This window comes from Vitis riparia, chromosome 8 (assembly GCF_004353265.1).
Source record: "Vitis riparia cultivar Riparia Gloire de Montpellier isolate 1030 chromosome 8, EGFV_Vit.rip_1.0, whole genome shotgun sequence".
NCBI classification, from domain to species: domain Eukaryota; kingdom Viridiplantae; phylum Streptophyta; class Magnoliopsida; order Vitales; family Vitaceae; genus Vitis; species Vitis riparia.
Genome location: NC_048438.1, coordinates 18,420,785 through 18,444,097, shown reverse-complemented (window position 1 = coordinate 18,444,097; position 23,313 = coordinate 18,420,785). Strand labels below are relative to the sequence as shown.

Below are 23,313 nucleotides of genomic sequence, written 5' to 3'. Positions count from 1 at the left end.
CCAGAATTTACTATTTAGACTAGAAGGCTGCTGCAACTTTTGCTAGACAGTTGTCACACTTGGTATCAAAGAGGCAATTCTACATTTCCACCCCTATCCAGCCATGAGAATCCCTAGGTATTGAGTAATGACTTTCCACCGCAATGTTTATCTCTGAAGAAATCTAGCAAATTTATTTGGCACTTGTCACTGAGCTGTGATTTGACCAAACAATATATAATTAAATACCTGTTTCATAGGTTGTGATGATTGACAGAATTCAATGAGGCATTCGATAAAGGTGAAGCCATGGTCATGTAAAAGCTTCAAATTTAAAAACAAAATCCAACCATCATTTCCAGCATTTTGCTATTACCTATGGATCCAGGCCAAAGCATAGCTCGTGATTTTGTGTAGAGTTGCAGTGATCAATCCACAGCCCCTGTTTTGCTTGAGATAAGGGAGAACAATTTGATCAAGACACGCCACTGCTAGCATACATTGAGTATGGTGTGAATTAGAATTGGAAGAAGCAACTTTTTCCTTGGACCTCTCTTAAAGTGTCTAAAAACTTTAACCAAGTCTTTTGGCACTCATGAACATGGACAAACCAAGACCACTTTTGGTTAGCCTAATATGAACATGAGTGATGAAAAGGACAAATATCACAAGCTTTAAGAGGTGTTAAACATGCCTCCTTACCTGGAAATCAGCAGCTTTATAGGGAGCCTACTTTCTCAGACAGTTATTTCACTTTGACCCTCAGTCAAAACACTGCCCTTCTTAAATTCTCCCCCCACCTGCCCCTCACCTCCATTCACTGTCTCCTCTTCACTCTCTTTTCTCTCCACTGTTGGAACAATACGAAAACAAAATGGGGTTTGCAAAAAATGCCTTGGGAGCCTTTCTTCTTCTTGTTTTGATTTTGTCAGTAGCTCATGGGGATCCTCTTGTTCCTGCACTCTGCATCTTTGGGGACTCTGTAGTTGATGCAGGCAACAACAACAACCTTGCCACCCTTGTCAAGGCAAACTTCCCTCCTTATGGAAGAGACTTTGTTACTCACAGGCCAACAGGAAGGTTCTGCAATGGAAAGCTAGCCACAGACTTCACTGGTAAGTGGTAACATTTCTCAAGCACACATTTCTCCCCTCTCATCATAGAATCCTCTCTTGCTCTCTCTCATGTTTCATTTCATTGCTTCGCACACAGCCGAGTACCTCGGGTTCACTTCATACCCGCCACCTTACCTTAGCCAGGAGGCACAGGGGAAGAACCTCTTGCAGGGAGCCAACTTTGCCTCAGCTTCTTCTGGTTATTATGACAGGACAGCACAGTTATATGTAAACAATGAGATCAAAACAATCTTTCTCTCTCTCTCTGCATCATCGTATATCTATTTGATAACAAAAATGACGTGTTCGAATTTTTTGGTGTTGTGTAGCGTGCTATTTCATTGACCCAGCAGGTAGAATACTACAAGGAATACCAAGCAAAAGTTGTAAGGCTGGTAGGAAAAGCTAGAGCTCATGATATATTCTCTGGCGGAATCCACCTTCTGAGTGCTGGGAGTAGTGATTTCGTTCAGAACTACTATATCAACCCCCTCCTTAACAGGGCCTACTCGGCCGATCAATTCTCAGATATTCTCATGAAATCCTACACTACTTTTGTTCAGGTTTGTATCCACATATTCCATTTTCCAATTTGACGCATCCTGTTACATATGTATGATCCTTTTCTCCAGGTTCACAATAAAACAACTGTAAGTAGTACAAGTAGTACTACTTTAGAGCCAATGTCTAACTGGGAGCCTAGGACATCAAGCTGAATCTTGTTCATGTGTTTAATGTCAAACTGGATTTAGGACACCGATTTGTTTGCCCACGGATTTAAATGCAGAAGATCAAAATTGAACTGGAGTGATCCTGTTGATTTAACATATAGTGTATTGTTTCATTTACAATCTTTTACACAATACATTGAAATTTTAAATTGCACAACAATCTGTAAGTTTATATAGACAAGCTTAATATAAAGTTTGAGACGGATCAGAAACCAGACTCCTCTAGTATTTTAACATTATCGACATTGTTTTGTGATGTGACAGAATCTATACGGTTTAGGGGTAAGGAAGATTGGAGTGACAACCTTACCGCCAACTGGGTGTTTGCCTGCAGCTATCACCCTCTTCAGCTCGGGGTCCAACCAGTGTGTTGCAAGGTTAAATCAAGACGCCATTAACTTCAACAGTAAGCTAAACATCACATCTCAAGTTTTGCAAGATAAGCTTCCTGGTCTCAAACTTGTGGTCTTTGACATCTATCAGCCACTCCTGAATCTGATCACAAAGCCCACTGATAATGGTAAAGTTCCTACTTCTCTGCAAAAAGAGGTCTTATGCATAAGTAATCCACATTTACTCGTAAGAATAAATATTTTTTGGATTTCCATGAAAGTTTCAACTTTGTAGCAAGCTAGCAGTTCCTTTTAGTGATTTTACTTTCCTTTAAGGCGGGACAGGGAGATTTGACTAAGAATCTATAAAATTGATGATTTTTGAAATGTATTGCTTAGTAGCTTATCAAATTTTAGTGTCTAAAATGGTACCAGACCCCTATTTTCGTCTCTCCAAGAAAGTAAGCTTCCAATGTCACTCTATTTCTTCAGCCATTTATGCTACAATTTCCACTGAATTTTAGATTTTTTATGTGGATTTGATACTATGTAACAGGGTTCTTTGAGTCAAGGAAGGCTTGCTGTGGTACAGGTACAATAGAAACCTCCCTGCTTTGCAATGCTAGGTCTGTTGGAACCTGCTCCAATGCTTCACAGTATGTGTTTTGGGACGGATTCCATCCCTCTGAATCAGCTAACCAGTTGTTGGCTGGTAGCCTACTTGAGCAGGGAATCAACCTCATTGGTTAAAGCTATACTCTTACCACTGTTAAAACTCTGCCATTCCACTTCTGTAATCTTCTTCTATAAATATAGATGAGAGTAGAGATATTTATGTGGATCTGGTAGTTTTAGTTTGAGTGTTTGGTTTTCTAATGGTGTGATACTTCTCATTTCTATCATGGAAATTTGTTCGTGTCAATCCTTATATCAATAAGATGATTACAGTTCCATTATCGGTTATCTCATTTCTATCAACTCCTGTTGTCTAAAGTTTCTGAACAAAACAAGTCATTATGACCCAATATACTAATGAACATGCAAACAATTTTATTCATTTATCACAAACAAGAGATGTATTATTATGAATAAAGATTTCATGAGAATGATGGGGAATCCTCCTCACGACTACAAAAACCTAATCAAGACATAATGAACTCCTCCGCTATGCAAGAAGATCTATTTAAAATGAGATGGACAACAAAAGAATGTACAAAGACATCATTTCCTTAAACCCAAGCTAAGCTCCTCTCATTGCTGATCCTTTTGGCCTATAGACTGAATACCAATTGGAATGATATTGAGAAGAATGCCTTTAAAATCATCAGTACAAGAGGTCCAAAAAGAGGGAAGAGAAGCAAAGTAGGTCCTGCAACATTTCTGATGGAGCTCTCCCTAAACCTGTATATGAAATGATCATCATGTCGCATAAATTTCTAGGCTGAACCCAATACATTATACATTATGGCTTGTCTAAATAGTTGTGTCATAGCTCCAAAGTAATTAGACAATGTAGAAAGAGATGGTTAATTGTCTCTCCACTTCTCATATGTAAGATGCACCAATCAAGATTAAGAGTTTTGAAAGGTCTTCTCAATTATAACACGTTTTCGGTATTTACCTTCTTGAGTACCACTAACTAAGCAAAGACCTTAACCTTAGATGAGACTTTAGATTTCCATAAAAATTTGGTTGGATGGAAAGGAACAAGATTTGATATATTGGACCAAGTGAAGAAGAAAGACTTTATTTTATTTTTTTATGGATAAAGAAAAAGGTATATTAAAAGATAAAAGTGCCCAAAAAACACCCTAAAGCACACAGGGAAGAAAAAAGATTTATTGAGAATAAGTCTAAAGAGGATAGTACCCAGGCTCTTGCATTTGAGATGGATGGAGACAAGTGCATGCAAGTAAGAGAGAACATGAGTCTTCCCAGGTCCTCAATCTCCAAATCAATGAGATTGGACGGAAATTAAGGTTTCAAGAAAAAAAGGAGATGATGTAAAGGATAGCTAATATGAAGAGATTTCTAATCGTGACAACCCTATAAAGACTTATAAATTGTGAACATAGGTTAATTTCTCCATTACAAATCTTCCCAAAAATGAATTCTTGCCCTATCACCAACACAAAGTGAATATGCATAGAAAAATAAACAGGAGTGTGCAATGGCCTTCCAAAGACACCGATGTGACCATTTGACTATATTGTCTACATCCCAAAGATGTGTCCCATTAATGCTCAAACCTAATACCAAAGGGTATAATTTTCTCTAGGGAACCTCCAAAGCCACTAGTTTAATAGAGCATGATTCCTCAAAGAAATCTTCCCAAATCCCAAGCCTCTAGACTCCATAGGCCTACACACTATAACCACAATTCCCAAACTGTGACAATATATGAGCATTTTAAAAGATCTTCCAAAATTTTCAAGTCTTAAATTTGATTCAATTATTCCATTAGGCACATTTAACCTAATTCTGTAACCATAATTCAACAATTCCTCATCATTCCAAATTAGTTGCAGAACTTTATAAGTTATCAAATAATCAAGAGGGGCATCATGTGCTGTGGGTGAATGTGTGTTTTAACTTGTAACCTATGCTTTGGTTTTTCATTATCCATATTGATCCTTGAGGTTTCTCTCTCTTGATTCTCAAACCCAGTTATGTTGTCTTAACTATCTTAAAGTTATACCATTGTGTGATGATGTTTTTGAAAGTGAAATGAAACCAAAAAATGCTAACAAAAGAAAAAAAATTAATCATTGAATAGCATTAAAATACATTTTCATTACAGCATATACCAAGAGAATGATGCCACCGATATGGTACAGTACTAAGGACTCAGACAAATCACCTTGAACAGAAATTAAGCGAGATCCCTAAGAAAGTTCAAACCCTGCATTAGAATTGATTGCATATAGAAGCTTTGCTCTCAAAGTGCTAGGGCGTTTGTATGTAGGAAGCTGCAACCATAAAAACAAAAAAGTAAAAAAAAAAAAAAAAAAAAACATGCACATAAGTAAAGACAGTAGATATGAGATTACAGTATGGTCTAATAGGTTGAATTGGATGTTCCAAGCTCTGTGCCTTGCTATAAAAATTGATGAAGTAGACAAGGAGATGTACCTTGAGCGTGTTGTAGCATGTGGAAGCTGAGGGAAGTCGCTCTACATCCTGTCCCCCAATTGTTGCCCAAAGAGGCACATCGCATGCAACCTATAGAAAGTGAAAATCTGAACTCAGTTCTCATTTCCTTCTAGGATCAATATTTCTTTTCCCCATTTTTTGGGGCAAAAAGGCGATGCAGGATGCAAAAGAAAATAAAAGACTGAAGGAACTAAGTGGGTGTTTGTGTTTGAGAGAGAGGAACTATGGCAAAACAATCAGAATTGGTATCATAAAAGCAACTGGTTTTCCATAATCGTATTATTAGTGAAAGCTCCCTTTGATTGTTTTTACACATGGATGGCCTTAAAATCTGATGGATCCTGCAGATTCTTCTGTTCTGGTTTTCCATTCTCCTTGATTTCTTTTATTTTCAAGGTGAAATAGGTACCATACATCTGAAAATTATTCAATAGGTATACCATAACCATACATTCATAGTGATCATAACTCCATATATACTATGTGATAGTGTGGATGATCCATATCACATTCAATTTGTCAAAGAGCAACTGCTCAGGATTGAAGAATCCTAGATGTTTTCGATACGTATCTTAAGTCAGCAGGTTGCCCACATTCTTCAGAGCATGGAATAAAAATAAGTGGTTGAAGAATCCTAGATGTCTTCAATACATATCTTAAGTCAGCAGGTTGCCCACATTCTTCAGAGCATAGAATAAAAAATATTGATGTCTCACTGAACGTCATGTAATTCTTACCACCATTAAACTTCATAACAAGGCACCTGTGCTGCTTTATATCACCAGGTGATGCATCCACGTCACAACCTCCTCAATTGACAAATTTTGTGCACTTTTTAGTGAATCTGTTGCTGCTCCTGCCCCTTGATCCACACATGATGCAGCAATTGTAGTTCATGCACCATAATTCACTGGATATAATCATGATGCTCTGACTCATCTACCTCTTGTCCTTTCTTTATCCACTTAAGTTATGTTTATTTGGTTGATATGTATATTATATAATTTCTAATGAGATATGGTATTCTTAAATATTATATTCAATGACAAAGACATCCTAAGATATTTTATCCAGTGGGATATATTATATTTTGCTTATATTTGGTTTGTAAAAAATATAAAAAATGGAATGGAAAACATATTGCATTTTAATGTTTGATATTTGTTTAAAATAAAACTTATATTGCATCCCAATATTTTTTTTTGATAAGTGAGCGCAAATATATTAAGGGGCAGAAAGCCACAAAGCCACAAAGCATACAGGAAGTATACATAGCAGCTTAAGCAAAAACACATGAACAAAACACTCACCACCCCTTAAGGAACGGCAAGCCATTCCAAAAAACCTAAAAGCGAAGAGGACTCTTCTCCCATATACACCCTAGCCCAACTCCACAAGTTACAAACAAAAGAATTTTTCAACTTCTGTATAGCTAAAGAGCCCCCCCTGAAAGCTAATCTATTTCTTTCCTTCCAAACCGTCCAAAAAATACACAACGGAATGGAAGTCCAAATCTTTTTCCCCACAAAAGGGCCCCTCCAACTAAGTAACATCTCTTTGACTGTCTCTAGGAACACCCAATTAGCCCCAAACAAGGCAAGGACAATCTCCCAGAGAACCCTTACAACTATATAGTGTAAAAGAATATGATTTACATTTTCCTCTTCACAACCACACAAAAAGTAACGATTTGGAAGATGTCAGCCCCGTCTTTGAAGCCTATCCAAAGTTAGGACCGTCTCCCAAGTAGCCTCCCAAGCAAAAAAAGCAACTTTGGTTGGGACCTTGTCCACCCAAATACTTTTTTTCGAGAAGGTGATGACACTAGGGACTGTCAGCAGCTTGTAAGCATCTCTAATTCAAAAAAGACCGTGTCCCCCTCCTTTCCATATCACTGAATCCTCTTCAGGAGAAATCCTCAAGTCCCTCAGCATATGAAACAACTCTCCTAAAGCGTCCAACTCCCAATCGTTAGAGTTTCTAGAGAGTCTTATATTCCAACCTCCTTGGCCAAGGCTAGAATCCCACATCTCATTTACCGAGGAGTTCCTTTGGGCCGCCAAGGCAAACAATTGGGGGAAAGTTTGGGACAGCGCCTCATTACCACACCACTGATCAGTCCAAAAATTAACCTTGGTCCCTTTTTCCACCTTGAACTCTATATTATCCCAACACCAATACGACTCCTTCAAGATTTCCTTCCAAACCCCCACTCCAAACATTCCACGAGCCTTATTAGTTCTCCAACCAAAACCCTCATAGCCATACTTCACCCCGATCACCTTTTTCCAAAGGATTTCTTTTTCAAAGGCAAATCTCCAAATCCATTTGCCCAACAAGGCCTTATTCAGGAGATCAATCTTCCGAATGCCTAGACCCCCTTTCTCCTTTTGGGTGCACACCACCTCTCAATTGATTAAATGGATTTTTCTTTCCAGGCTTCCCCCTCCCCAAAGAAAATCCCTTTGTAATTTTTCGAGCCTTTTTACAACTAGCTTGGGCATTCGAAAGAGAGGCAATTGGTAAATAGGTATACTGGCCAAAGTACTCTTAATGAGGGTAATTCTCCCGCCCTTTGACAAATATTGTCTTTTCCAAAGGGCTAGCCTTCTTCTCATTCTTACTTCCACCCCGTCCCATATAGCCGTGGCCTTGTGATTGGCTCCAAGGGGCAGCCCCAAATAAACAGTAGGAAGGGCCCCCACTCTACATCCTATCTCCACAGCCAATTCGTCAATGTCTTCAACCTCCCCAATCGGAATTACTTCACTCTTCGCTAGGTTTATTTTAAGACCAGAGGCTGCCTCAAACCACGCCAAAATCCAGCTTAGATAGGTAAGGTGATCTTGCCTTGCTTCACAGAAGATAATAGTGTCATCATCAAATAGTAAATGGGACACATTCATTTCCATTCCCCCCCTCCCTCGAAGACTACAACCGAAAATAAATCCCCCATCAACAGCCCTTCTTAAAAGCGCACTTAAGCACTTCCATACCCAACACAAAAAGGTAGGGAGAGAGTGGATCTCCTTGGCGCAACCCCTTGGAATTGGAAAAATAACCTGCTGGCACCCCATTAACCAGAATAAAAAAATTCGCAGTTGAAATACACCACCATATCCACTCCATCCAACGAGCTCCAAAACCCATCTTGTGCATGACCTTCATGAGGAACTTCCAATTAATGCTATCATAGGCTTTTTCAATATCCAATTTACAAATCAACCCTTTCTCTTTACATTTATGCCAGAAGTCAATCACCCCATTGGCTATGAGTGAGGCATCCAAAATCTGTCTTCCCTTTACAAAAACATTTTGGTCCGCAGAGACCACCTTGTCTAAAACCTTCTTCAGCCTATTGGCCAACACTTTGGCAAAGAGCTTATACAATCCCCCTAGCAAACTAATGGGCCTGAAATCCCTAATATTTGTTGCTAAAAAAGTTTTGAGATCTCTTTCATGTTTAGTGTTATTTGAAAATCGTTCTACAATTTATAATTTAGTAATTATTTATTTATTTATTAATAATATTCATGATCAAAATATTTAAAATTTACAAATAAAAAAGTTATTATGTTATTCAATATGTAAAAATAATTGTATATATTAAATATTATATTAAATAATAAATATATTAATATAATTTACAATACATTTTATATGTATTTTTTTTAGTTCTTCATTAACTACAAATTTAAGGGTTTTTTTTTTCTTTTTTATCAAAATCTTTTCTTTTGCAAAATAAGTAATATAAAAAAATGAAGAAAATTGATAAGAATAATAAATTTATAATCCATGGAATATGTATATCCTATATCTTAATTTAGGATTAATACATCCCATTAATAGGGGATATAAAATACAAGGTTGGATAATACGACTCTCATATCTTATGTTTGGTGATAAGATATGATAAATAATGGGATGACTTGTCATATCTTATTACCAAACAAACATAAGATCAAATATATTATGTCATCTTTTATTCTATCCCATGTTATATCTAATCAACCAAACATGAACTTCATTTCTTATCTTTTGATGATAATTGGACTAGGGGTAGGCCTTGCATCTTTCTTACATATACTAGTTTTAAAGAGATTGGTGAACCATGGTTAGCTGTTAAATTTTTTTGGCTCTAAGTAACAAAAAGTACCTTTATCTCCCTCTGATGCCTAACATTATTAAATTCTAAGATCAAATTTCCTCATAAGAGAGTAAAACTTTATGTTGTGCAGAACCATCAAAATATGATCTTGATTACTTAGAGAAGTTAAAGCAAGAACACAAACCACATACCATATTCATGATATGAATGATAAGATGATAAGTGCTTAAAAAGATACAATGAATGAATTTATGTGGATATAAGATCCAAAGCATACCTTATGAATTGTAAAAGTTGGCTGCAGGTGTTTAAATCCAAGTAATGGAGCTCGAGAACAACTTGTCACAAATTTAAGAAGCATACAGCGTTCTTTTGGTTCAAAACCTGTAATGACCTGTGACATAATAATCAGAACAAGTTCAATAGAAACATAAAATATATTACACTGACCAATTTTAGAAGGTGTCCTCAATCAGGATAGATGGTTCAGAAGGAGAACACATGACTTCAAGAGTTGATGAATAGATAACAGGATTCCACAGCTTAAATGGGGTGGATGTAATCCAATTTCAAAGGAAATAAATGTCTCAAATTTTAAGAAGAGATCAATACCAAATTTAGGAAGTTGTTCTGCCTGGACATGGAGACAACAACTGAAGGAAGTACAACTAAGCAATGCTAATTGCAAGCTTCCACTGTCTTCCAAGTGAAAATGTCCAGTCACGATTTCCAAATGAAAATGGAAGCAACCAAAATGCAACTCTAAAAATTAGAGGAATGCAATTTTCACCAATGAGCAAACAGAGTCCAAATGGATCTAATTTCATTGGGAAGTTAAAGTAATCAGGGGTAGGTAGCAGCTTCCACCAACAATGAAGCTAGAAGACAAAAACCCAAATAAAAGAAAAAATAGGTCAATCTTTTGCTCTTGGGGTATCAATACCTCCCAAAAGAGTTTAACTGTCCGGCTGCCCTCAGTATAACCACCTGTGTACCGTGTGTGATTTCTTAAATCAGTAATGTCAATGTCATGGTTTCCACCTGAAAGCAACTGCATTTAGTAATTATGAATCAGATTTTGGCTGATCAAGTGAACTCAAGCAAATAGGTATTCAAACAAAATCTGCATAAACAAGCACAATACTGCAACCTAAAACATGAGTAATCATGATCCTTGAAACATCCTAATTACTATTAAAAGATATGAATTCCAACTGTTGTTTTGAGGAAAATATAAAAGAAGAGATGGGAAAGTTTGTCTTTTCATTCAAATATTTTCAAATATGAGTTCCCAATCCCTATGTATTAGCCAAGGAAAAGAAATACATTAAGTGGTGCCTAAACAAAATGTGGAGTGGAACTCAAGTACACTGAGGGTAATACAGAAAGCACCTAGAATCGGACCAGCACAAAAAAAACCAAAGAAACCAAGAAGTATACAATCTTAGCTCAATCCAATCTTCAATGAAATCCCATAGAGGTCAAACCCCCAAGGAGTCCTAGATAATAAAAAAAAACATCTCTCAGTATCACTATATTTTGTCATACAATCTTCCACTTTTAGAATTTTGAAAACTATCATTGTTCTGTAAAGCACTCACTTTTTCTCCAACTATATTTGACCTCACTCCCTTGAAAGGGCACAATTCTCTGAAAAATATTAACACATTTTAAACTCGAAATGACCAAAATAGACTCATCATGACATGGTCATTTGATTCATCAAAGGTCAATTATAAAAAGATTATTAGCCTAACTGGCAAAACCAGGCTCCTTATTCAGACTGTGGGTACCAATCCTAATTTATTTCATTTAAACTCCCAATGGCAATTTACACAACACTAATACCGAAGGATTTGAGGATTTGAGTAGATTTTGCATTCGTAAAGTGAATATTTCCATTTCAGTTCAAGTATTAGTATCCCCAGAGTTGGGCATTGTTTCAAGAAGTTCAGATCCTGTTGCATTTGGGTTTAGGTATCAGTTGATCAGTTGGAGAACTCATATCCACCCATCAAGTAGTCAGTTCTACTTGGGTATTAGACTATCAAGGTTAGGAACCACAATATGCTTGATTTTTGTAACAACTACATAACGAAATAAGAGGAAAAACCAAAAAGTAAAGGGTAGCACAACTAAAATCTATACACGTAGAAATATTATACATCTCCTAGGACATGTCCAAAATGTCCTGTTTTTATCAGGTTTCTTTTACATGCAATGAGGTCCTAATGCGATTCTTAGTAGAGTCCAAAGCATTAGCCCTGAAGTCTAGTGTTTAACTGGTGATAGGGCAAACAGATACACATTGCCAGCACCAGCTTCAGGAATAATTTTCATTATATGTTTGAAGATGAAAAGAAAATAAAAATTAAGAACATGCCTTTTGGCTTCATAATTCAAGAAACTAAAATACTACTTTTATCCACACCCCACATAATGCCAATTTATGTTAAGGCCAATTGCACCACAACCCCCTTTCCTTAAACGAATAAAGTGGGAGAAAACCATTCGAGTTCTGATCAAGTTATCAGAGTAAACCATCTGGATTTTTGAAGTTATCATACTTGTCAGAATTTCAGTGGATTGATTCTCAGAATAACATGCAAAATTTTACCCAATGTTAGATTATTTACAGGACAATAATTGATCAACTGCACAATGAAAAAGAAACAACCTGATTGAATTCACTTGCATTAAACAACTTCAACCAAGAAGGTGAAATAAGATCAGTCAACCCTCTGTAGAATGCATTTGATAGAGGCAGCATCTGCAATTCAAACATTGACAGTGGAAGGAAAATTTAGCATGGAAGCAGATAAATTCAATTCAATATTGATAACAAGGTAAATCTGTTATAAATAGATAGGTCTACAGAATTTCCAAATTGTGCACTACACCTGCCGGTTAAGTTTATAGTCTGCCATAGCATGGACATACTGCAACTTGTTCTCATTTGTCACAATGGCATCCTTGCCACCAGGTTTGAGCTCAATAATGTGCCGTTTGCCTAATGATTCTTCTGTAACTGTGAAATCCAGAGAGAGTTCCTTCACATCCCCATCATAATGCTGCAGAAACAAAACACGAGAAACTTCACAAATTGGAGAAACAAATATTACTATGCACATACAGCTGAACTTAATACAGATTACAAATCCAAGAGATTGAAGAAATGAAAGACTATGCAGCAATTATAATAAAATCAATCAAGCAATCAGTTGTGCACTATCCCAAAAATTCAGGTCAAACTCATGATTCCAAGCCCATCATGTCAGCCAGTGTCATGTTCCAAATATCCAATGATGTAACTTGCACCAGGGTTCTATAAATTAATTAACCAAAAAAAGAGAAAATTTCCAATGCAAATTAGGTTTTTCAGCACAGAATTAAGAGAGAGAGAGAGAGGAATTCCCAAAACAAACCTAGGATATGCCCCCATTAGGAATATTGCCATGAATGTGAGAGAGGCCCTTGTATTTTGAACATTCATTATCAGTGTCTCAGTAAGGACTTAACAGTAAAACAGCAGGGGAAAAAACACAATGAAATGCTTTTAAACGTCAAAATTCCTATATTTTTCCTGATATTAAAAAAAAAATAAAAAAAATCCTGTACTTTTATCAAGAGGGTTTACCTTAACATACATAAGATTCCTGTAGAGCTCAGGATCAAGAGTTGATAGTTCATCAAGAAAGCTATATCGTCCTAATAGCTTTTGTATAAAAACATGTGAAAAGGAATAATCTAATAATATTCCTTCATAGAGTGCTTTGCCAACAACTTTTCCAAGGAACTCAATCATCTGAGTACCGTTCTCCAGAAATCTTGCAGCTGTGTTAGGGATTAGGAGTCTGTCTGAAGTTGAGGTTTGAGAGAACAACCCATACCTAAGACAACAATAAAATAAATAACTATAATCCTAAAGCGCAGATAACCATACAAGAAATTGATATAATTGCAATCTTAAACTTACTCAGGAGCAAAGGCTGCTTTTGCTATATCAGTTAAGAACTCTTTGAATAAGCCGCCATAGTCCAGACCAGCCTCTGGAAGGCCACATTCACTAATAAATGAAACGTGGATGCATGACTTTAACCTTGAACCAAGTGAATTTAATTGTTGAAAACCATCTTCAACAATGTGACCTCGACGAATTACTACCTCAACTGATCGTGAACCAGGTCCAGCCACCTCACCAGCCATTTTGCGAGAGAATTTGTCCATCTTGATGAACTCTCTGAACATCTGAACTCTGCCAAGGGAGCATATTGATGAGCATATGCTCCTAGGTGTAAAGCCAAATAGACAACAAAAAGTATGACCGATAACAGAAAACAGCAAGCATAACTTAATCATGACGATGATACAAACATAAAATAATAATAATAACAATACTAAAGTTAGTATGTATGCATAGAAAGGTCAAACTACCCAAATAATGAATATAGCATAATTTTAGAAGAGGCACTAATATCAAAACAAACAATAGAATTTCCAAACAATTAGTGAAAATGTGGAAATTATTAGTAGTACTTCAGGAAACATTGAAACAAGTACTACAGTGCAAACAACACCAATAATATTGCACATGGATGGAAATGGTGAGTGTATGTAATGCATCCACAGGTAGAACACCATTCATATGTTGTTAATAATATATGATGTTTAAATATATGTAAATACAGTACTCAATCCTACACCTGGGTTCTATATATGGAGCTCTGTAGAGGACTTTTTATGTGCTCTGGAAAGGTGAAGTAGTAAAAGCATGGATTCATGGAGCTTAAAAACCTGTTAGTGAACTCTTCACAAATTTGGAAATCAGGACTTCATAGTCCTTTTGAAGGCCAATTTCCTTGTGAAAAAAGAAAAGTTGAAGAAGAGGGAAAGGTATTAAAGCCTCTACTTTAGATGGGTTTAGTGGATATTTTCTTCCAAAGAAAGTTCTGATGAAGAAGCAGAAGATGACAGAATGGCATAAAAAATGTGTTAAAGTGGCAAATGCTGAAGCCCAATGTTTTTGCAAATCAAGATTTCTTCTTCCAGTTGCAGGAGTTGGAAGTGCACAAAGTGAACTAGGACAATACAGAGGCACACAACTGTAAAATGTGTATCATTCTTTAAGCTTACAGAATGATATACCTACCTTTCTTCAAATGGGAATACGTGTGTTGTAGTGATAACAGGAGCCATGCTTGGAATGGTCAAAGCATCATCTGGTTTAGCTGACAAAACTTCATGAGTTCGGGCAGCAACTGCAATTGGGGGCCGATTATTTCTAGCAGGTGAAAGCCACAAGCCAGGAGGGCAAAATTGATGCCTGCAATCCCTTTCATACAACAAATGTAGGCATCTTACTGCAGCATCCATGAGGGGTCTATTCTGCTGGCCACCACTACCATGGAATGAACCATTATACACTAGTGTATTGAGCATTGATGCAATTCTTCGCTGCTGCTCCAGTGTGAAAGGAACCTAATGCATGGCATCAAATGTTAAAATAAATACCAATGACAATTCCCAATGGTGAAAGAAAACCCAACTAATTTACCTGCTTTTCATAGAACTCGATGTCATCGAGAACTAACAGCAGATGTGAATAGGTGGCACAGAACAGATGAAGCAGACATGATATATCTTTTGAAATACCCTGAGGACCACACCTTAAAGGCTCTACATCCCATACATCAAAAGCATCTTCTTTAACCTGGCTGGTTCTAGTTCGACCAGAAATCAAATCTACATCCATCTGTGACTTACCTGTGATCTTCTGAAGCATGGTTACCCATTTATTACCTCCATCTTTAGAGGCCTGTTTTTGCTTTTTCTCATAAGCCCCATCATTTTTGTTTGTAGAAATTTTGCTTTTGCAAAGATCATTATCTTCAGAAAACTTAACATCTCCAGGAAAAAGGTAACCTTCCAGTGCCTCCCATAGATTGACAAGAAATCCAGGAGTAAAAGCTAGCATGTTAAGAACAGGCAATGGCCCAACTACAGGATTCAAAACTGAAAATATCCTAAGCATGTAGGAATAAAAATATGCAATATCAAGTAGTTCGAGCTTCCCTGAGTATTCCAGATTGTTTGGTAGTGAACTATCACAAATCAAGGCAACGTTCTTCAGGATTGCCAAAAGCTTCATAAGATGCCACTGCTGACAAACAGGACGGAAAAGGTCCATGTATGACATCTTTATTGGTCCGTAAGTTGTATCAGGACTGCATGCTATGTCAATAGGATTTGCACATGTTTCAACATTTTCCTGGATTTCTTGGTTATCCTTTCTTATCCATCCAACATCCTCAAGCCAATCCAACAAGTTCTCTGCAAGGATGTTAACAACATGTACATATGACGTGTGGTTTAGGCCTTGAGTGAACTGTCCCTGATCCACACAATCATTCTCACTTCCAGTCGCTAGGCATATAACGTTTGCAAGAGCCCAACTAACTTGTGGCACTGCCTTGGAACAATGAGGAATTTGGAATGGATGCATCTCTGACATCTCCTTTAATATTTTCTTTCTCAAGATCTGTCATCACCTGCCATAGTCTGATCAGTCCCCACATGTTGTGGATATTACTAAGGTTCAAAAAGGAAAAAAGAATGACAAATAGGATTCATTTACTTCAAGACAGATTAAAATTAAAGATAAAATACAAACCGACCCTCAAAATATAACTGTGAACCTAGCATGGATCCAGTACACACATGAAAAGATAATGATGAAAGCAGTGCAATACATAAATTCAGGAACATGGACACACATAGGCAAAGATCTGCCAAGAATTGAAGGCAATGGAATGAAAATTAGTCCTGCACAACCATGGGGAAAACAACTCCCACTTGATTTAATCCTCCCAAAATGAGTTGGAGCTTCTATTTCTACCCCAAGACATCTTCACAAGACAATAGATGAAAAGATAGCATCAGAAGTTTTATCATTGTGCTGATATGCATAAGGCAAATAAATGAAATTGATTATAAGGAGACATCCTCTTTGCCACTATTGCTTTTAGATATAACCAGCAATGGATAGTTCATTTCATTTCTCTCTATCTTGTTACTGAAGAGAAATTATCCAAATTAGCTAGTTTAGAGAAGTATAACTACCAAACAACCTGTATGAGCATTTCGTCTTTAATGTTGATATGCATGTTTAGAATCAGCCTGCTACCTAAGGTATAATCTTGCTAATTGTGCTGGTGATATATTAGGTTGTATATGGTGAGATATTTCTAAATCGATCTCATAGGGAAAAATATATTGTTTATAGGAAAAAAACATATTTTTATCTTTTTTACTTTTCCTGTCAAAAATATCCATATTTTCAGTCTCGAGACATTTTTTGTTTTGGATAAGCAAATAAATTTATTAAATAAGTTTGCACTTGATGTATAACTTGGTTATCATGTTCATTATTATTTCTTGTAGACAAAAGATTACCTCTCAAAGTACAAACAGAGATTTAAATATTATATTTATAAGAGTAGATTTAAAAATTATCAACACTGGCTAACAGCAAGAATGTTCTAAACTGGAAAATTTTTGCTCTGTTCATTGACATGCTGGTGATGTCATCCATGACATATTGATTTCAATAATGTCTCAAAAATTTGATGAAACTTCCAAAAAGTCTTGAGGATTTTTTTTTTCAAGTTAAATAAATAAAAACTTCCAAAAATAGAAAGCCACAAAAGTTTAATACAGTATACTATGAGACATGCTATCAAATAAAAAGAGATATCAGAAAATTTTTGAAATGACAATTAAAACAAAAAGATACACCAAAAGGAATTTTTACTAGATCACAAATTATTTAATTTAATATTTAATAAACAAGACGTCACAAAATTGTAAAAGCACTAGTACTTCTAGTCTATCAAAAGAAAAATATTAGCCTATCAAGCAATATTTTTAACTCTAAATTTCTCCCTGCTCTCTTTTAGAATTTTCTAAAGTTTCATAGAAAATTTTTATGTTTTGCTACTAATTTCAAACATAAAAGTTTGAAATTTTGGGAAATTCTACTAATTTCAACACCCTTTCCATTTTTTATTTTATTTTTTATCAAAGTTGATATTTCAATTGATATCTGCAGTTTTTTTTCCCTCTTCTTTTTCTTAACCTAAATAGTACTGTCTGCATTGAGACTTTCTCGCTTATTTCAAATTAATTGTATATCTAGGAAACAGTATTGAGCACCAAATCTGAACCAGGGACTAGAAATTGAGATGAACGTGTAACACTGATTTTGGAAATTCATCCAAATCTAACTCCCACAAAAAATGAATTCATTAGAAGGGCGTAAACAAACTGAACCACGTAGCAGGCTAATCCACCTTGGCTCAAACAATTAACAAGGTCACACCAATAGGATTAAACCTGGTTCATTAATTCCATGAGCAATCTCAAATGAGCCCCATCTGAAGCCAACCACGAGGAAAGCTTAGACAAGTTAAAATTCATCCTCCAGTCCTGCACTCCCTACTACTTCTTCAGCTCATTCATTAATTCAAGTTGTGGCCTTTTGTAGAGACCCCATTATGGTGCCATCATCCTTTAATGACATTCATAATCTTCTCAAGAGGATAACAGCGAAAGAAAATGAAATGCGTCCAAGATCCAAACCTTTTAAAACCTATATACCCCTAAAGATATTAACACTATTCTGAAAATTCTGTGGACCTTTTATTTTCTAACAAGGGATATCTGAATTTTTTGCATTTAACACCAAGCTTGGAAGATAGGTCACTTAAATATTATGCATGTGAGCATTCCATAAGGCATCCAAGAACTTCAATTGCCAGCTGCCAGCAGGAGCAAGCTAGCACTATGCTGGTCATCCCTCATCCATTATTCTAAATCCATTCCAGATCAGCAAGAAAAGGCCCCTAATAATGGATAGGCCAACTCACCTTATATAACACTGAAGCAACCTTCTGTAACTTAGGCTTGCTTGCTAAGCAACCATAGCTTGGAATTGAAAGCAACAAGCAACAGGTTAAACTACTTCCGCAAAAAGCAGTGGCACTAGAGCAGCCTTTCGCTTTCTCACTCGAAACTTCAGTTTTCTTGCTCATTGGCACTTAATATCCATATGCAGTTTATAAAAACAAAAAATTGTTTAATTCTGATCACAATTTTAAGCATATTATGTTATAAAAATAAAAGTATTAAATAGATCATCCCTTGGGACCTGGTTTGAGTGACAAGTGGTTTGGAGGGATCAGAAGGTTCCAAGATTGGTTCCATCTAAAAGCAAGAAACAGAAAAAATAAAAATAAAAAAAATAAAAAGAGAGAGAGAGAGAGAAGAGAGAGATCTTATTTGGATTAAATGAGCCTTACCAGTAGTGTCTGAAAGCAAGGTGATAGAATAGACTTGTGCTTCATAGCAGGTAACAGAACTGCAGGTAGACGTTGAGCAAGCCAAGGAATTGTAAGTATATATACACAATACTGCTCGGCAGCATATTGCACATTGAAGGGGCCAGGCTCAGTGATGTCTAAGTTTGCAGCCTGAAAGGGCCGCAAAGCTAAAGTTATTGCACTTGCAGTTATCAAGAATCTTTCATCCGCCTGGACAACACTATTCTTCAGTGAAGAACAAGGAGCATCCAATTTATTAAAATATTTTCTGATACAAAGATAAAGACCACCTTTTCTACTTCCCATAAACCTAACTAAATCCTTCACTGCCCTATTCGCATCCTGAAAGTTATCATCTGTAATGCTCTTCCACCCTTTTGTATCAGTTAAGACAACAACAAGACGCATTGCCATAGAAGAAAGGACATTAATATCTTGACCCCCTGGATGGGTATCATACTCCGCAAGAATAAATAAGCATATAGAAATCAGTTTCTCTGCTTCATAAGTCCATATCCTTCTCTCTTCAGGTGTACCTGTTGCTAGGGAGCAAAAGTTCATTTTTGAATCTGCACATCAAAGACGGTCGGAGATCAGCAGATTATCAAAAGGACAAAATAAAAGAATAAATGGAGCAATAATAAGGGCTATACAATATAAAGCAGCTATTTTAAATAAGTTTAGAACAACAAGAATATAAGTGAGAGGATGGATGGAAGAAAGCCCTGCAGGTGCAAGACAATCAAGCTGCCCCCTTCCCATGACCTCTTTTGTTGCTTGATTCTTTCTTTGTGCAAGAATCTATCACATCACAAAACTTAATATAATTGTATAAAACTAATATAATTTGTGTTCTTCTGGTTTTTTGAGCCAAGCCCAAGCAGTCAGAGGTCCATAATAGTCATGGCACAGGGCCCTTAGGCCCATGACAATCCAATTAACATATAAGGAGTCACACTTGTGATGGATGGGAATGATTAAGTGGTTGCAAATTTCTTTCTCCGGGGTAAGAGTATGGATGCGGATATAAATTTTCCCCCTTTTTTTTTTTTTTTTTTTTTTTTCAATAAGAGAAGATGCATATAAAAGTTTCCACACTTACTGAAAGATGTGGAGTTCTCACAAACTTGTGAGTTAAGGGTGGAGTGGGGGGTTCAGGGAACGCCAATTGCTATTAACACACACAAAAAACTATACATGAAAGGTAATTAAATGGATGAAGAATTTGAAAGGAGACTTATCTTGATATTTTGAATGCTATTGACATATTTGTTTTTAATTTTTCAATAACTGACTTAGGGAAATGGGGACTAGGCTGACGCCATGAAAATGAATCAGGTTTGGGTAAATTGTTGTTGATACTTTATTCACGAAAAATTATATTGGGTTCAGTTTTGAGTCTGAAGACATTACAAGAACTAACAAAGATATGAAATGAGTGACTGAGGAATAAAGACATTATACTAAACAGAAGGTTTCATTCCAAAAACAAATGAATCCCCTTGAGCTTGGAGGCTAATGCTCTTTATGAGGTTGATAAACCCTAGTAGACTTAAGTATAGGTTCATGCCAAGGAAGGGGAGGAGACTATTATACTTGTAAAACCTGGGTTACATTTTGACCACCTTAGTGGGTACAACAAACTGATAATGTAACTATGAGCATCGTGCCTCCAAAGTGGTCAAAAAACCAAAAGGATATGTAGCAATTGGCTTGATTACTACCTGAGACAGAACTATTGAGGTGACCTCTTAAAGTTTAACCTATAACAGCCTCAAAATCCATCAGACTAGCAAGGCTTGGACTAGATTGATGAAAGAGTGCACAACACATAAACAAGCTTTTTGTGACAATTGGTAGACACATGAGACATGCCCAAAGCCCAAGAATTATGAACATCCTCATCCAGATGCAATTCGAATTATCAAATCAATTGAATTATATGCAGAGAAAAATAATGAAGAAGCAGACTGACAGGGAAGCAAACTGACAAATTTAGGTCAAATCACTTGTAGATAGGATATATAATGAACACATGAACTGAGATATGAAGTAAAAAACCAAGTATTATAAAGTAGAAAAATGGTGTACCAGTTGAGTTTATGCTTTCCAATAGAGTTTTGAAGCAATGCCGAATACAGTCTACATCCCTGGTACGAATCCTCTGATGTCGAATTGACAGATATGTAATAAAGAAAAGAAAAGGTCTCAAGAAACTACTGGAAATCCATGTTCTGGTCATCAACACAGCATGATGATTCACCAATGTTTCCCATTCTTCTTGAAGTTGCACAGCTACCATCTTTATCACATTGTAGCGTCTCCAGACTCTCTGGAAGCATTAAGAAACAAGTTTGTTTCCCATCTTTCACTAAAGTAAAACATCATTCAGAGTATTGCCACATGATTTCCATTAACATGAAACATTGATAGAATTGATAACTGATAAAAATAAATTCTATGGAACATGCAGCACAACTAGAAAATAGATATATTAATCTACAAAACAACAAACTCAACCAGTGCCCCATCTTAGCAAAGGGTAATCCCCCAAAGCCAACCTGCCCAAACATCATAAACAACAAAAGGAAAAGAGATATCAGAGTATAGAATCTATGTGGGACTAGCTAAGAATCTTTCTCTAATGCACTTCCTTTTCCTTTTTTTTTTCTTTTTGTTTTTTATTATTTTTTTTATAGGCAGATAAAATTTGCATTAAAAGCAGCTACAAAAAAAGGGCAAAACCAAAGCATGATCCATGATGTACTTTGCTAGGTATAAATCTGATTGACCCTTAGTTCTGTGACAAAACCCTCAAATTATACCCAGTGTTTCTCAAGAAGCATATTAAAAACAGGGTGCCCCATACAATCTGTTGCTAAATTCTTCCCTAAATTCCTGAATATTGTAAATAGCTCCCAAATTTTTGTCCATGAAACTGTCTAATTCATTTTAAATGCTATTTATCCATCCTTGTGTCTATTGAGAAAAAAACAAAGCAAATACTTCTTACATCTTTCAATTTGAGGCCATCTAAATCCAGTCAATTATTTTTCTCCATCCTATTCTATATATTAATGATGCAAAACAATTACCAGCATGATTTCACTCATCAATGAACTTAATAGATCAAATTAGGGATGGTAATTTTCCTCTTTTTTTCCTTTTGGTGACCATTAATAAATCATTTTTCTTCCTCAAAAATAATTGAAAAGGAATAGGGCATGCGACAGAACATCTAGATAGGCAGTTCTTTGTTTATTCCAGTCAAGTATAACAAAATTAAACAATATCAACAAACTATCTAGAGCCAATAAATTGCTCATCCAATGACGAGATTTACATTCGATGTAACATAAACAACCAATTGATGGAATTAAAGAAATAAACCTGGATGAAGATTGCGGCAGCCGTGGCCCGCCTCACATAATTGCGGAGCTCTCTTTCTTGAGAAACCTTCTCCAAAAGGGCATCCCTGGTAATTTCTTTGGCGCTAGCTCCCCTCAACGAGACCTGATCGATCCAACAAAATCAAAATAAACAGAAACGAATCTTGGATCATAAAAAGGAGCCCTCCGTTTAGAAGAACTAAATCATTAAAATTAGCCATCATGATCTAACAATTCCCGCTGTTCTCCTAGTTCTGAAAAAGTAAATCTCAATCCAAAGTAAGCAAAAGCCAGTTATAGTATTAGTTCGGAGGATTCTTTCTTGATTCTTTTCTTTTCTTTTTTCTATAAAATGAAGTTCATTGGTCTTCCTATAAATTCAGGAGAAACCAAACGATCGGTCAATGAAACAAAAATAATTAAGAGAGAAAAAGAAAACCTGGTGCTTGCGATGGTCATCCATGGAAGAAGAGGAGGATCGTCCAAGACACCAAACACTACGCTCTCTGTTTGTCTGGAGTGTGGACTTTCCATATACAGACTGCCACTCTCATCCAGACACCCATATCTGCAATTGGGCCGAACCAATCACAGATCTACTAAAAGTATGGGCTCTAGGGTTTGGATTGGGTCTCTGCCGACTTCGACTATCACGTAGGCGGTCAGGTCTAGACTGTCTAGTTTATACAGGGTTATCCGTTTGATCCTGTTCCGGCTTTCTTTATTTTGAAACTAGAATTCAGATTGCTTGTCCGCTGTCTAAAAAATTTAAAGAAAAATATTAGAAAAAAATATAAAGAGAAAAAATAAAATAAAAAATAAATTTATAAAGTATAATTAATAAAATATTTTTATATATTATCTTAATTATAACTTTTCATAAACACTAAATAATTGAAAAATAATGTAATCTGCGTGTTTAAATTTCAAAACTTTTGATGTTATTTAAGTGTTTTCTTGATTGCTTTTTTAATACAAAAGTATTTTAGAATAAAAACAAGGTGTTGGTCAAAAATTTAAAAATACATTTAAAATTTTGAAAAATTAATATTGAAAAATTGTCCCTAATATTTTTTAAAAAAACATTTGATAAATAAAAATGAGTTTGACGGTGTTTTTATTGGAAATG

General features: G+C 36.0%; 2 protein-coding genes across 6 annotated transcripts; one reads left to right on the top strand and one right to left on the bottom strand.

Moving 5' to 3' along the window:
- The first annotated feature begins 807 nt into the window (after window positions 1–807).
- LOC117920923 (GDSL esterase/lipase At5g03820-like) lies at window positions 808–3,113 on the top strand. The gene is made up of 5 exons (XM_034838625.1): window positions 808–1,094; window positions 1,192–1,322; window positions 1,424–1,657; window positions 2,090–2,345; window positions 2,714–3,113. Exons 1-5 carry the CDS (start codon window positions 854–856, stop codon window positions 2,905–2,907), a joined length of 1,056 nt encoding a protein of 351 aa, XP_034694516.1. The 5' UTR covers window positions 808–853; the 3' UTR covers window positions 2,908–3,113.
- LOC117920921 (E3 ubiquitin-protein ligase UPL7) lies at window positions 1,886–22,881 on the bottom strand. Of its 5 annotated transcripts, none has more exons than XM_034838620.1 (15): window positions 22,624–22,879; window positions 22,186–22,308; window positions 20,887–21,127; window positions 18,775–19,364; window positions 14,973–15,956; window positions 14,568–14,896; window positions 13,395–13,673; window positions 13,056–13,308; window positions 12,319–12,489; window positions 12,096–12,188; window positions 10,362–10,469; window positions 9,696–9,812; window positions 5,290–5,379; window positions 5,018–5,126; window positions 1,886–2,362 (listed from the first exon to the last, which is right to left on the bottom strand). In XM_034838620.1, the coding sequence occupies exons 1-14, from the start codon at window positions 22,645–22,647 to the stop codon at window positions 5,043–5,045; spliced, it is 3,486 nt and encodes a 1,161-aa protein (XP_034694511.1). In that variant the 5' UTR covers window positions 22,648–22,879; the 3' UTR covers window positions 1,886–2,362; window positions 5,018–5,042. The 5 variants fall into 5 exon arrangements, 4 of the variants coding, with proteins under 4 accessions (XP_034694511.1, XP_034694512.1, XP_034694514.1 ...); XM_034838621.1 differs by having other exon boundaries at window positions 1,886–2,320; XM_034838622.1 differs by lacking the exon at window positions 1,886–2,362 and adding an exon at window positions 3,181–3,558.
- Between the last annotated feature and the right edge of the window lie 432 nt (window positions 22,882–23,313).